The sequence below is a fragment of the Leptonotus elevatus genome, chromosome 3 (genome assembly GCF_054856555.1).
Source record: "Leptonotus elevatus isolate MCC_2025b chromosome 3, RoL_Lele_1.0, whole genome shotgun sequence".
Taxonomy (NCBI): domain Eukaryota; kingdom Metazoa; phylum Chordata; class Actinopteri; order Syngnathiformes; family Syngnathidae; genus Leptonotus; species Leptonotus elevatus.
Window position 1 is genome coordinate 28117526 of NC_141241.1, and position 15752 is coordinate 28133277.

At 38.1% G+C, this 15752-nt stretch overlaps 1 protein-coding gene across 1 annotated transcript; it reads left to right on the forward strand.

The window, feature by feature from the left end:
* The first annotated feature begins 3532 nt into the window (after nt 1-3532).
* On the forward strand, nt 3533-13369 carry LOC147178103 (apoptosis regulator BAX). Its single transcript, XM_086071492.1, has 6 exons — nt 3533-3800; nt 5632-5680; nt 7457-7618; nt 10255-10387; nt 12440-12544; nt 12642-13369. Exons 1-6 carry the CDS (start codon nt 3731-3733, stop codon nt 12738-12740), a joined length of 618 nt encoding a protein of 205 aa, XP_085927618.1. The 5' UTR covers nt 3533-3730; the 3' UTR covers nt 12741-13369.
* Nucleotides 13370-15752: the final 2383 nt, after the last annotated feature.

A 15752-nucleotide genomic window follows, 5' to 3' on the forward strand; every position in this document is an offset into this window, starting at 1 on the left:
AACAACTCCCTCGCCTTTCTTGACATGGCTTATTCCACTCTCCAAGGCGGTAGGTACGCCAGTTTGAGTCATGTTCAACAATTTACTTGCCATGATTTGACTCGATGTGGCCCGCGACTTGGCGAACTTGTGGCGGCTGTGGCTCAGGGTGTAGAGACAGTCGTTCAGTAACCAGAAGGTCAGCTGTTTGATCCCCGCTGCCCCCAAGTCATATGTCGTTGTGTCCTTGGGCAAGACACTTCACACACATTCCCTCCAGTGCTACTCACACTGTTGTATGGAAGGTGCAAATGTTTGGTGGTGGTCGGAGGGGCCGTAGGCACACACTGGCAGCCACGCTCCTGGCAGCCTGCCCCAGGGCACCTGTGGCGACTAAAGTAACTTACCACCACCACAGTGTGAATGTGTGAGCGCATGAATAATGCAACTACTGTGGAGCGTCTTTGAGTATCTGATTAGATAGAAAAGCGCTATATAAATCCAATGCATTATTATCTTGTATTATATTTTCCAAAAGGTTGGTGGGTTGGATTTTCTGTTAAAATGTGACTGTAACGTAAACAAATTAAAAAAATAAAGCTTTCTAATTTTCACCAGCAGGCCAAATAATTACTTATGAAACATTTCTGAGAAAAAAAAATTCTGTCAAATCACAAGAATTATATTTTGTTGTTAAAAGCATATCAAGTGGTAGGCTATATTAGAATTGATAAATAAATAAAAAACTATACAGGTGAAATTGTTAATATCCCAAATTCAACTTCTTATATTAATGGTATTGATCCTATGAGCAGACACACTGTAAAAACTGTTACATGCAGTTGTTCATTGAAAGTAATAATTTCCATTCAAAACATCCATCCATCCATCCATTTTCTTAACCGCTTATTCCTCACTAGGGTCGCGGAGGGTGCTGGAGCCTATCCCAGCTGGCTTCGGGCAGTAGGCGGGGCACACCCTAAACTGGTTGCCAGCCAATCACAGGGCACACAGAGACAAACAACCATTCATACTCACAATCACACCTAGGTACATTTTTTAGAGTGTTCAATTAACCTGACATGCATGTCTTTGGAATGTGGGAGGAAACCGGAGTACCCGGAGAAAACCCACACAGGCACGGGGAGAACATGCAAACTCCACCCAGGAAGGGCCGAAGCCTGGACTCGATCTCACGTCCTCTGCACTGGAAGGCGGACGTGCTAACCAGTCAGTCACTGTGCCGCGCCATTCAAAACAGCATAAAGTTATTGATTTGATTGTGAAAACCATTTATTTTGCATTGACAGGAACTAAATATATGTCCAAAGTACCCAAAATAAAGTTTTTGATTTCCTTCCAATTAATTTTTCTCAACATTGCTGCATCTGCACCATAGAACATGACATTAAAGGCTTTCTATTGTTATTCTTTCTTTCTTTCTTCTTCTCTTCTGTTACAGTTGCAGTTGATTTTTTTAGTTGATCATCTCAAAATAAGCCGTGCAAGTCTACAAACAGACCTGCATGTACTGTGAAACATTGCAGGTTTTTTTTGCAATTGCTTAAACACGAAATAGGAAACAGGGATTGGATTTTAAAAACACTACACACAATTAGCTCAACCATGTTCACAAGATGCAGAACATCTGATATCCTGTGCAGAATTAATCACTCTTGCTTTTTGAAATACAGTACACATGTTTAAAAAGTTTTAACTCTGTTTGAACCAGTTACACACTGCTGTGTTTAACTAAAAAAAAAAAAAACTTTTAGCAATTACTGTAAGCGAAGTACACAAAGAAAGTGCAAATATTGTCACACTCTTCCAGTTTTTTTTAAGTTGTATAAACACTAGAGACAAAAGAATTACATAATTATCAACACCTTACACTGAAGGAGCAAAACAATTAGGCCGTTTGTCCACATGACGGCGCAGTTTCGGAGCTTGAAACTGAACATTTTTTAAACCGGGCTCCAGAGTGGAAAGATTTTAAAACGTGCCCCGAACGCGTCCGTCTGGACACCATATGCAGGATACTCCTCCAGTGGTGACATAATGGCCGCAGCTCGATGACGACGCAATGTCGTAGTTTGATGGCGTATGCTCCAACTCTCGCGTGACTGCGCGCGAGCCGTCAGTCTGTCAACAACAATGGCGGATAGCCGTGTCGTAGTCGTTTTGTGCAGCCTTAGCTTACTTATGCTTTTGCAGCTAAATATTTTGCTTCTTCATTCCCACGTCCAACAAACGGTGTTGTACTTGAATCACCCGCCATTGTCACTTCTCCTGTGTTCGTCTTCTTCATGTTGTTTCGATACATCCAAAGCCATGTTTGTTCTGTAAATTGCAATAAAGTTAAAAAGTGTTCGTATTCATCGCTGATTCTTCTTCTACGCTTTCTGTTAACTCCCTGTGACTGTGCTACAGCGCCACTCCAGACTTGGCATATACATTACAGCCGTTTAACGTCCTCAGCGTCTTCTTTTGGACATACGCGAGGGTCGCATCCTGGTTTGTTGCTTTGTTTTGTTGCCCTTTTTTGTGTGTGTGTTGCAGAGCCCAAGGTGTGTGGTGGCGGAGCCTCCTGCATCGCATCTGCTCTGCATTATCATTAGCAGAGTATTTAAGCGCAAGAGAGACAGGAGAGGGGTGCCGAGATATTGTAATATAGAGATTTTGTCCTCGCCAGTAGTGCAACTTGTTCTTCTGTTTGTGAGTAAGTACTATTGTGATTTTTTTGTTCTGTGTTACTCCCTTAGCCTTGTGTAGGTTTAGAGTGATTTTTGCGTTTGCCTTCAGTCCCTTTCTCCTGTAGCTCTCCGCTCACCTTCCTAGTGATTGTGTACTGTTTGTTTCCATGTTGGCCTCGTGTCAAGTTGCTTTTGGTTGTAGTATTTATTCACGCTAGCGTGCTCCCTATGTCCAAATAAAACTTTTAAGCTAGCTTAAAAGTTTTTGTCTGTCTTGGGTCCAAAAACACGTTTTACACAGCCGTAACAGCAAGTCTTGAAACGCTTCTGTGTGCAGGAGATTTGTTTGAGGAAAGAAGCCGGCTTTGCTTCCATTTGGACGGGGCCTTAGATATCTCCCTCCTCCAACACATGTGATTCAAATGATCAGCTCACTAGCAAGCTATGGAGAAGCCTGATAACAATCTTCACCTATGTTGGAGGAGGGATACATCTGAAACACACAGGACTGCGGCTCTGTAGGACAAAGGTTGCCTACCCCTGAACTAGGTTATTTATTTATTTATTTATTTATTTATTTATTTATTTCACTTTAGAGTCAATTTAACCTGTACTGGTAGTACCGTATTTTTTTGGGTCTATTTTCTGGGCTTACAGTGTTGGGACACGTTTTGTTGTGATTGTCAATATTGGCTGATTTCGGTTATATGAAGAGAAATAAATCCTATTTTCAATAGTGTGTAGCATTGATCTTGTGTTTGATTAATTTACCATAGTGGGTATTTGTACTTTCTTTGTATTTTTCGCTTACAACAACTGCTATACGGGGCGAGGGTGGGGGCTGCTTGTTCTGTGTGCATCAACTGGAGACTATAGGTTACTGCAGCATGCACTTTTCATGTCATTTCACTTCCTCGTTCCACAAACTTTCGACGTAACTGGCCCGTTTGACCGCGACGAGACATTATTCTTTTCGTTTTATCAGCGTCAGATATTGAAATTATTTACACTATATATACACGAGTTCCGTGACCACGATCCAACAAAAATCTTGGAATATGTCTGACGACCGAGGAAATGAGAACAACGACGAAGAACAACAACTTGTTGGTGCTGTGGGTGGGGAAGGTATGTGCGCCGTGTTAACCTGCACCGATGAAATTTATGGCAGTTTTTATATTCAACTCGGATGAGAATGTTTTACCCAGCGCTCAAGTTTTCCGAGTTTGAAACGCAGTTTGAAAGTTGGTGACAAATTCAAAGTTCTACAGGCCTTGAGCTTTGTTCGCCACCTGGAAACGTGTGGGCGATAAGGGTCATAAATGTGATTTTATTAGCAAATACAAATGTTGTTAGTACAGATTGAAGATTAAAGAAGGTTATAATAAATTGGGTATTTAAAAATAATATGTGTCAGAGAATAGATACGAGCCAAAAGGTCGTGAATGAAGGGTTGTTACGCGTACATTAACCAGCTATTATTCAAGGTGATCGTAATTTGCAAGAGTAATTTAATAAATACTATACGTTTCATATTGTAATGTAATTTCAAACTATGATTTTTATTTCTCTATATATTTTATAGATAAACATTAATTACCCGGTTTTACAAAAAAAAACACGCACACACACATAGAACCAGAATAATGCTTGTTTTGTTGTGTTTTCGTTGCCGGTCTTGCTGGTGTCAACACCAACTAAAACATAACCTGCCAGACCCACCGGGAGCAATTTAGCGTTCTGAGTCATGTACAGAGAAATTTCAACAGCAGACAGTTGAACCGCCGTCCTTTTGATAACTGGATGACCAACTCTAACAACTTAGCCAGAGCAGCCTAGCAAGTTTATGTTGTCTGTCCTGCTGGTCGCTGGTGAAACCTATCACAAACTACCAGAAGGGCAACAGCAACTTGCTTTCCTGCTATGGCTCATTTGTATTCGGGCCCTAAACGAAACTTCAAAGGTTGGTAACCCCTGCTATAACTAACATCTATGTGGAGAGGAATATAGAAACATCTGTTTGATAAATTTCACAGACAGACAAATCATTCTTATAGTGGTCAAACATGAAGAACACTGGGGGAAAAAAGTCTAATTACATTTTATTTATTTATTTATGTCTGAGCATTTGTTGCAGGCTTTAAAATAATGTTTTACCAACATGAATAATACACAAATAAAATCATATTCATGGTTAAACAGGATTTTAATGTGTGCAACCAATGTGCTTTTTTTAATGTTAAAGCTACTGAACACAGTTGCCGAAAATTGAAACTGCTTACACCCTTCTCCACGTACATGATGCGCACATGATGTCACATCCACAGACTGAGGGCGGGAAATTCAAACCTGAATCCAGTCTTGCAGGAGTACCCACTGTGAACAGCTAAGGTTTTAAATCTACTAATTAAATCTTTCAGTCACAAATGTTCAAATAAAAAGGCTATTCCACGCCTGTAATCCCACAACTCAGAGATAGTGAAGTCTGCGTTGAGCGTAGATGGCCAAGAAGTCATTGTTATCATATTATCTACAGTCATTGTTTCATAAAAACAAAATGCACACATATTCAGAACCTGAATGTATTCATCTTGATTTCTTCTTAAATGCTGAATACTCACTACAAGTATTATTAAATACTGTACATATTTCACTGTTATGAAAAATGTATATTCTGTGTGTAGTTTGGTCAATCTGAATAGTTGTCATGGCCATCATGTAGCTACACCCCTGGACACAGAGTTGGAGATGTATTAATTTATTTTTAATAGCAGTGCTTAAAAAAAACCTGCCATCGTTTCATTATTGACGGCAAAAGGTACTGCGGTACATTTCTCGTACCAGCAGCATAGAGCGCACCCTAGTCTCCTATTTACCTTTTGATGTCAAACTCAAATGTTCAATACTTTTGGAGCGGAGTTTAACTGAAGGCTAATCAAGCATCTACCATCTTTAACAGATGTCATTGATGATCCAATCCTAGAGCAAGGTGCAATTGTCCTCAGAGGGTAAGTCCTATCAAAACTGCTTTTTAATGGGATTTGAATTTTCTTGTTGGTTAGATTTTTTTTCTGTTGTCTCATGCAGTATGATTTGTTTAATTTTATTTTGCACTGGCAAAAAACTTGGGAATTCTTACCAAGCATCAATTTTAATCATTGAATGTAATGTATGTGCTTTTTGTTTACTTGTATCTAACATGTTATACAAATGTATATTTGTATATCTATTTAGTGATGAAATTCAGATTTTGCTATGAAATTCCTATCGTTGCTGACATGGAAAAAATACAAACAAATAAACAAAAGCAATTTTTTATGCAATTACAGTGAAACGGGTTTAAATCATGCAAGGGGTGCTCAATTTATGGCAGAAGTCCGTTCCTTTGACATCAACGATAACATGATTGTGTACATAATTGAGAATCAGTGATGCCGCTGATACGTTACTAAGTTATGCGTTACTCCAATATGATGACTATTTTTGGTAACTTGTAATCTAATGCGTTACTATTTTCAAGCCAGTAATCAGATTCAAGTGATTCATCCAGCAATGTAAAAAACTATCAGCATTTCACAATAATTAACAGTATCATTTTACAGTAATTTTTTGTGAATGATGAGTGAATGAAGGGAGAAATATTAACTTTTGGTCCTGTTTGAGTTGTGAAATGAAATCCAAATATTTACGTTTACATGTGCCACGACATTTATCAGAGCAGCCGTTTTACAGCCATGTGAAACGCGAAGATCTATGTAAACATTAGGGATGTAAAGATAACAGAAATATTGTGATATCGCGATATTAAAACTGCCACAATATCGTCGTCATGTCACGATATTAAAAGCAGCACGTCTGTTAAAAATGTCAAGTTGATTTCCATTTGTGCAGTTCTGGCACCCTCTGGTGGTTAGTTTTTTTAGTGCAGTTAAATTTTTATACGGCGTGTTTTCACAGTGTCCCGTAACTGTTTAGCTATTTTTAAAACTGACCCGAGTTGCTCATTTTGTCTTTGGGGACACACTTGCACCTACACGTGTACACTTTAACGACATTACGTGTCTCCCCTTATCCCCCACCCCTTTCCCTTCTAACCTCCTCCTCGTGCACGACTGCACGTGCACTCGCAGGAGAAGGTGAAGAAAGTTAATTGAAGACAATTAACTTGAATTGGCTCGTTTTTACGCAACTCAAGAAGAGCTCATTACTGGTAACAGACAGCATTAGCGGTTATTGAAACCTTGACTTTTTTAAACCACGGTAAATCGTCAAACCGGTTATCGGGAGGGGGGGGGGTGAGTTCACTACCACTCGTGTAGATTAATTTAATGGTCGATTAGTTGTTGATTAATCGATTATTTGTGACTAAAAACTCCCAAAAAACGTACGCCAAAAATATCTTTAAAATCTGTGATATACTGGGGTGGTTTACTGTTAGACCATTTGTAAAGAGAAAAAAAGTTATTTTGTTTATTTTAGAAATTGTGTTTCTTATTTATTGAGCGCAATTTGCAATTGAGATCTTTTTTACATGAGGTATTTTCCTTATGAAATGCAAATCTAGCGATTGCACTGACCATGTAGAGAAAGTGAAAGGCTTGGACAGTTACATGAATGCCACAACACTATTGTATAGTACAATTTTAAAATAAATGTTTTCTCTCTCTTTTGGGTGGAGCGATGTGATTATGAATTTCTTGTAGAACTACTTCTGTATAATTGCACAACGAATTTGTCTTATTCCATTGAGAAAGCATTTCATATACATCTTTTGTTCATAACAGGTATGTGATTGAGCGAATAAATACAGAAGACCCCACACGACATGTTACTTCTGAGGATTTAGGTGGACGATCCAATGAACAAGAGGACCCACAAATGAAAGAAGTTGTGGTGCAGCTCGTTAAGATTGCAGATGAGTTGAACAGGAATGCGGAGCTCCAACGGTATGCTTTAAACCAGGGGTGCTTAAGTTCGGTCCTCGAAAGACCCTAACCAGCCTGTTTTTCATGTTTGCCTCCTGCAGCACAGCTGAATCTAATGATCAGCTAATCGGCAAGCTTTGCAGAAGCCCGATAACGATCCTGATCGTGAATCAGGTGTGGTAGTAGAGAGAAACATGGAAAACAGGCTGGATAGGGGCTGTCGAGGACCAAACTTGAGCACGCCTGCTTTAAACAGATTAACTGGTTCATGCTTGGCTAATGTGGTTATTTTACTAATGCACAATGTTTCCCAAATGCTTCATTTCATAGTCTGCTCTTTAATTACCACCATCAGCAAGAAGTGGACGTGGAGCACAGTACACACACGTTCTTAAAGCGACAGTGTGTAGAAATTAGTGCCATCTAGTGGTGAAATGATAATCCATTCATTAAAACAAATCCACTACTAATTTCAATAATATGCTTAAAAAAAACATTCTAACACATCAACATAGATTTTTTTTGTAGGTGTAGGTCTTACAGAAGGCGCGATGTTTCTGCTGCGGATACCCAAAGGAGAATCATTTTGTTAATGTAGTTAGCCTGTGGTGGTGCTTGCCGCTAGTGTCGGACACAATGGTTCAACCGCCGCTTACCTTCTACAGCTAGGGCCTGCATATGGTTGTTGCTGAGCCAAGACACTGTGAGCAATTCACCCGCAGATGCGGCCAACTGTACAGCCTGCGCTGGTAAAAAATGTATCCGGTCACACGGCACGAGTACATGTTCAAATGAGTGATGCAACGGCTCATCTTTGAGCCATGATCCGCGCTACAGAGGCCAACTTCAAATTAAAAGCCTTCCAACTAATACATTGACGTTGATGCAATTGCCTTGTTATTTCTATATTGAAATTGGCGTGTGGTAGACGTTGCGGCTCAAGACGCCGAGCTTCACTCGACTGCTGACTTCCAACATCAACACAACACTATCCCAATATTATATTTGATTGCTAATTAAGGACGCTAATAATCCGCTTGTTAATTAGTCTGTCATTGTATGATATGGCAGAAGTCTCCGGTGTTAGCAACTAGCTAAATGTTGACAGAGAGTGGCGAGCTGCATTCAAAAACTGTTGAACTTTTCAAACTCAGACAGAAAAAAAGTCCATCAATGGATTAAATGTTAATCATTGCAAATATCTCATATCTATTTTAAATTAAATTTCCTGCATTGAGCAGCTTTAAGTTAAAATGGAATAAATACATGTTTCTAAACAAATATTTCTACAAGATTAAATACAAACGTTAATTTGCAACTGAACTGTACTTAACTGTGTACCACTGGTGGTGCTCCTACCACACTTTGAGAATCACTGCTTTAAGGTAGTTTTAAAAAGAACAATACAAGAAGGGGTAAATAAATATTAGTGATGGCAAAATCAAAGTACCGGAACCCAGGCTGAACTTGTGATTCGAATTGCGTTCCTTAATCTGTCTCAGAATCACAATGTCACGTGACAGTTGCCTTTCGCGTTCCATTACGCCTCCAAACGTCACATTGATTCAGCAAATGAAAATGTTATCCCTTTTCTAAAATTAGATAAAATCCTACCATTGCACTATATGAAAATGTCTTCAATCTGAAATATATCCAACCTAAGTATACTTCATAGAGGTGTTAGAAAAAATCGATTCGGCAATATATCGCGATATTATAGCGCGCATTTCTCGAATCGATTCGATATGCGGCCCAATAGATTTTTAAACATTAATTTTTTATGGGAATATTCAAAAAAACGTCTTACTTAGGGTTGGGATTTACACATTAAGCATGGAAGAATGTTATATTAATGAAACATTAAGCCTTAATATTTTATTTCAGTGCTGTTCAAAAATGAAACAGACTGTAACCTGTTTATTAAGGCTCAGTTGTAAGCCTGAATTTTCTGATAAATAAATGTTCATACAAATCTTACAGTGTACATGTACAAGTTTACTGATTAGTATTTTCTAAATTTGAGTTTAAAAAAATCGCAATAATACAGTTATAGAGTCGCATCGGGATTAATCGGTATCGAATCGAATCGTGACCTATGAATTGTGATACGAATCGAGTCGCCAGGTACTAGGCAATTCACACCCCTAATACTTCATGTATAAAATAATTTGCCCTGGCTGCTGATTCATCACCCTGCATAATAAAATGCCAACATACTTTGGAGTGCGGTGGTTGGTTCACATGGTAACGCACCCGCTCAATGGACTGAGGATAGTCCGTTATGGCAGGCGACCCCGGTTCACATTTCTCAGTCCAGTCGGTCATTCTTTTCCCTCTAAAATACTTTCTGTCAAAACTTAAAAAACCTTTGAAATGTACAAGTTTTTGATTAAATGTGATAGTACTGTGCTACTGTTTGAATGTGATATTTTACAATTGGCCACCAAATGTCGCTGTGGGGAGATGTTTCAAACGTCCCAAAAGATAGATTCTTTTTCTGACTCAATTGTTCCAAATGATTTGATTGTTTCAATGTTCCATTTCTGCCATCCCTATTAAATATATTTAAACCTACTTGACCTGTAGGGTACAATGTTGGAAGTGAAATAGAAAATAATCAAAATTCTTGCTTACATATTTCTATTTCTCATTCTCAGACTAATCAACCAGGTTCAAGGGAACTGTGCTCACGATATTTTCATGAAGGTGGCCAGGAACATCTTTGCTGATGGCATCAACTGGGGTCGAGTTGTGGCTCTCTTCCATCTAGCATACAGACTTATATACAAGGTAACAAGCCAAAGCAATGTGTGACATGAACAGAGTTGGGGAATCCAGGTCCAGAAAGTAAAAACCCTGCAAGTGTTTCTACTCAACAGACAAGCTCGTTTACCTGCCAGGTGAGTAGAAGCACCTGAGGCTAAATCCAATCTGTGGCAGAGTTTTTACTTTCGAGACCTGGATTGAAGGGGGTGTGCAGTTTCATTTTTCGGCCCCAGGTGGCAGTCGTGATTCGAAATGGAATTTTTCTGCGTTCAGAAAATGTAATATTTTATTTATATTTTATAAAACTTGGAACTTCTTCAAAAAACACTGATAAACATTTATTATACGTTACAGTATAGTATATAAAATAGCATTTTTGTCAGACATCTGTTTGGGAAGTGCATGGTTCTATATGACTTCAAGTAGCACTGATGAAAAATCGTGGCACGCTCCAGTATTTAAGTTGCCCATTCCTGTCATAGACTCAGCCCAACTAAACTAAACTTTATTTATAGAGAACTTTACAAAAAACATTGCTGCATACAAAGTGCTGTACATGGAGTAAAAATTTGTCATAAAATAACAAAAATTGTTAAAACAATGAATTAATAACATGAAAACGATAAACCCCCAAAAAACACTAAAACAATGCCGAGTCTCATGCTGTGTCAAAAGTCATAGAATAAATATGAGTTTTTAGACAAGTTGCAAAAATAGACAGATTGGTGTTTGCCTAACATTTAATGGGAAGTCATTTCAAAGAGATGGCCCAGCAATGGAAAAGGCTCAATCCCCTCTGAGCCTTCGCTTGGTCCTTGGTACCTCCAGTAGCATCTGGTCTGCTGACCTAAGGTCAGGTGCGTATAGGGGTTGAATAGCTCTTAATGTACTCTAAAATTTACAGGAAGCCAGTGAGGGGTGGCCAGAAATTGAATTATGAGCACCAGTTATGAGGTGAGCAAGACCAGCTGGAGATGCTTGAGGGAGGACTGGCTGACTCTAAAATAAAGTGCATTATACACTTGTGTTGCTTTCATGCAGCGGCTGAGTTTGCAGTACAGTGCTGCGCTCCTCATCTACAAGTCCGACATTTAGTGGACCGTCATTGTCTAATAAGTCTCTGGTGCCTGGGATGTCCAACAATCCGTGGTCAGTGAAAGGCTTTTGTGTATTCGGCAAATATTTTTATATGGCCTGCATGCTTCGTCGTAGAGTTTGGAAGTTATGACTTTGCTGTGTCACACCCTATAATAATATTTTGGAAATGTAATATAATTTGCGCTTAACTAAAATGCAATAAAACTCAATATTGTAATAATTTCATCAATAATGTGATAAATTCCTGACTGATATTGTAATAAAATTTTTACAGATTATTTACTTATTTTGATATTTTGCAAAAGTTTAATGGTTTGCATTTCCAGTAGTCATGTGAAATATAAATATAAATAATATAAATGGATAACGAAAGAGATGACCTGACACTTGGGGAGGACTGGCCATCGGGAATTTCAGAAGTTTCCCAAATGCCTAGTCCATCCACGGCGACGAATCGAATAGTAATTAATGGCTTGATGTCGGTCAAACAACAACTTCCCGAAAAAAGTTCAGGCTCAGGATTTTTGTTTTTTTACTCTAAGCCCTGTGTACTACTTACTGCATGTCTCTTGATGTCACTTGCACAATATGTCACACAAGCAGATTTGTCACGGCGCACGATACTTTTTTTCCCTTCTTTTTTTTTCTTTGTCTGTTTACATGTAAACAGACAATCAGAGTGAGTACATCATAACTGAGCATAGAGGAAAAGGAAAAAGAGAAATACAAAAAAATATATTTTTAACAACTTTATTTATGCAACTTACAATAATAAGAAGCATTCTATTTGGAAGGTTTTAGGACCTGTGGGAAGATCACACACGACTGTCCTGACAGTTCTCCATTCACTGCTGCTCAAATCTCTTGTGCACAAACATTTGGCGTCTCTAGTGCCTGGAGCCAACGCACACCATAATTTGTGTTTGTGTGTGTATATAATGTCCATGCGGTTACATAGTTTTTCTTTTTATCTTAAAGGCACTGACTACGAATCATCTAGAGAACATCCGACTCATAATCAGCTGGGTTCTCCAGGTTATCAAAGAACAACTCTACTACTGGCTTGTCCAGCAGGGAGGCTGGGTGCGTCATGCATGAACATCATTAACACTTGTAGTTTGGATGAATATCTCGCTGTACTGACTTGAAGATTTATCTTTGTTTTTGTCTTTCATTGTAGGAAGGGGTAATCCATGGATGGCCTCACTGGAGGACATTCACCTTAGTGGCATCAGTGGTTTTAGTGGCAACCTTCGTTTATTATAGGAGAACACGCTGACGAACACAATCTAATAAGAACTTGTTGCAAACAACATTTTCAGTTGTTCATATAGAATATTTTTTAAGAAATGAATAACTGTCAATTATAAACCAAAGAAAGGGTCAGGCCAAGGGGTAAAATCACTGAAGATAATCGTCTTTCTCAGGTCATCCTAAATAGAAATGGACGTAAACTGTCCTATGGACATTTGTATATTTGTATTCGTCACAGACTGCTTTTCATTGTTAGGAGTTCATTTAGTTAGGAGTTGCTGCTGCACTTCTTTAGCCAGATGGATACAATTGGTTTAAAAATATTACAAGTCTAATAACTGCTGAATATGTCACTAATGTTGTAAATGTTTTAGTCTAATTTTTTTGTTATTGAGATATCATTTGTAATTGATATTTTCTGCAGATTGGATGGTTTCAACTGTAGGTAGGTAAGCATTGACTCGGCATTTTAATATTTTTTTCATATGCAAGATAAAGTCAGTTTTTCCCCCCTGTATTTTTTTTTCATTTTTTTGTTGCTACTAAATGGGACTCACTTCTTTCTCTCCTCCACCTTGTCTTTTAAACATTAAATTAATGATTCACTGGATTATTGTTTTTGTTAAAACAAGTAAATTACATTAAGACACCTCAGTGGTTTATTATTTTATTTGCTTTAGACCACCTTCAAATTCTGAAGAATCGTTAATGTTTAGAACTGTTATTATTAAAGATTGAGCAGATTGTATTAGTTAAAAAAAAATTTAAGTGGTGGGGGGCACTTGAACTTTTTTGGGTGAAATACTTAAAGCGGCTCTGACATGCCCAGACACACCCAGACTATCTCTAATGGCCCCCACATAAGTTGAGTTTGAGACCCTTGTTCCAGAGCAAGCGTGGGCAATTACTTTTCCAAAAAGGCATTGTAAGAAAATTGAAAAGGTTGTAGCCATGCCAAAATGCTGTTCAATTGTTTTCCATATTGTATTAGTAAATACAGTATATTTATATCCAGAATATTGTTAAAGTTGCATTGTGCCGTTTAAAAAGCTAATGTTAAAGCTTTTTCTACATCATGCATGCGCCAACAATGCCCAGATGAGTACTAAGAGTCCTGACTATTTTATTCTGACTGCACCTATAAGCTTTTATCTTCCCTTTATAGTAGAGTGTGTGGACCCTCACACTCTACAGTTTCTTTGGGGAGGGGAGGGGCGGAGTTTTTCTTACCTCATTTGAAGTCATGTCTTCATTTGTCAATTGTGGCTGTCGCTTTAAGATCGTGCACGTACTGGCACGCGCACCATGAACGAGCCTGACACAGATGCTGCAGTTACGCTTTGGGCCAGTGGTGGCAGTCACAAGTAAAAAAGTGACAAACTGCACACAGATCCTTTAATTAATTATTATTTTAATAAGGTGTACTTATGTTGATGTGGTATATGTTGCTATAATTACAGCGTTAAAATTATTACACAAGTATAATCAGTCATACGTAAAATACATATGTACACAACTTATAGTAGCATTACAAATATTAATATTACATCACTGTTTATTAGGGATGTAACTATACTAGCAATATTGCAATATTAAAATTGCCATAATATCGTCATGTCATGATAGCAGCACATTTGTTAAAAAAGGAAGGTTGTATTCCATTTGTGCAGTTCTAGTACCATCTGGTGGTTAGTTTATTAGTGCAGTTTAATCTTAATGGGGTAGGGGAGAGTGGAGTAATTTCATCCGGTAAAAAGGGAGACACATGGCTTGAGAAGTAAGCACATATAAGTTCAAAAAAACATATTTTTTGCCCCCCAGAGTAAAATTTCTATGATTAAGGTTTTTTGATGGCTGTGTTTGAACAATTATAGACAACTTTGAAAACAGTTCACACATGTTTTAGTCCTTTAGTATATACATTATGTGTCTAGGGTTAGCATGATGCTGGCTCAAAACAGGGGTGATTTGTGCAAAAGGACCTGGGTTAAGTTATGTCAATGCACAACATCCCCTAAATTATGATTATTTACTCTATATCACTTTATTGTATTTTATTGGTGTTGTAAACTGTGTTTTTACATTTGATCACTAAAAGTATGTGCCATTCTTAATTTTTAACCAAAAGTCATCATGTCACCAGATACAAAAGGAAGACAGAAAGGGTTTCAATTCCTCTTGAGGAGTTGAAAAGAGAGGAAGATGGCCATAAAAAAAAAAAAAATAGGGCTAAAAAAAAAAAGGGCCTAGGTTTACCCTCCCGAGCACTTACTAAGTAACAAATCTGGTTGTTCTGCTCACTTGGTTTATGTGTCTTCAGAAGTTATTTTTCCCTTGCCAAAATTCACAAAAAGAAAGAACAGAATTGTAAAATAAAAATAAATAAAAAGAAAGTGAAAACAAGAATTGTGACTGACACACCTGTGAAGATGGGAGTTGCCGAAGGCTCACAAATAAAGAGAAGATAAAAAGTCTGAACAGGAAAAGCAAAAGAATGAAAGAAGAAAAGGTCTCTGAAACCTTTTTGTTTGTTTGAAAAGTTTTGTATTTAATTTCTGTTCCTTTTATATAGCATTATCGTTTGTGAGATTAAAATTATTTTTTTCCTTCTTTTTTTCCTTCAGTTATCAATGGCACAATTTACTCCACTGAATTCTGACTAATGGCACAACCTACCCCATACTGGGGGCAAGTTGTGCCACAAAACCACTTTTTTTTTCTAAAGCTATATTTCTCAAACTGTTTATTGAAGATCCAAAGCGACTGCTCCCAGAGATGCACAACATCCTAAACTATATGAACATAATTTAGTTGGAGCCATTTCTGTAATGCCCTTGTGTAAAAGACAATTTAAGTAAAAAATTAGCACTACTTACCCCACTCTCCCCCAGAGGAGGTGGAACTTCCGGCAAAAAAGTTAATATACACACGACAACAGATCAGATAGACGATGCTAATGGAAGAAAAAAAAGAGTTGTGCCAGCTACACACAGAGACTGGTAGCTCTTGAGAACACTACCTTATATATAAGGTAGCA

Coding starts and splice junctions, on each gene's coding strand:
- LOC147178103 (XM_086071492.1), top strand. CDS start 3,731: ATGTCTGACGACCGAGGAAATGAGAACAACGACGAAGAACAACAACTT. Junction 7,619..10,254: donor AGGAATGCGGAGCTCCAACG/GTATGCTTTAAA, acceptor TCTCATTCTCAG/ACTAATCAACCAGGTTCAAG. Junction 12,545..12,641: donor TTGTCCAGCAGGGAGGCTGG/GTGCGTCATGCA, acceptor CTTTCATTGTAG/GAAGGGGTAATCCATGGATG.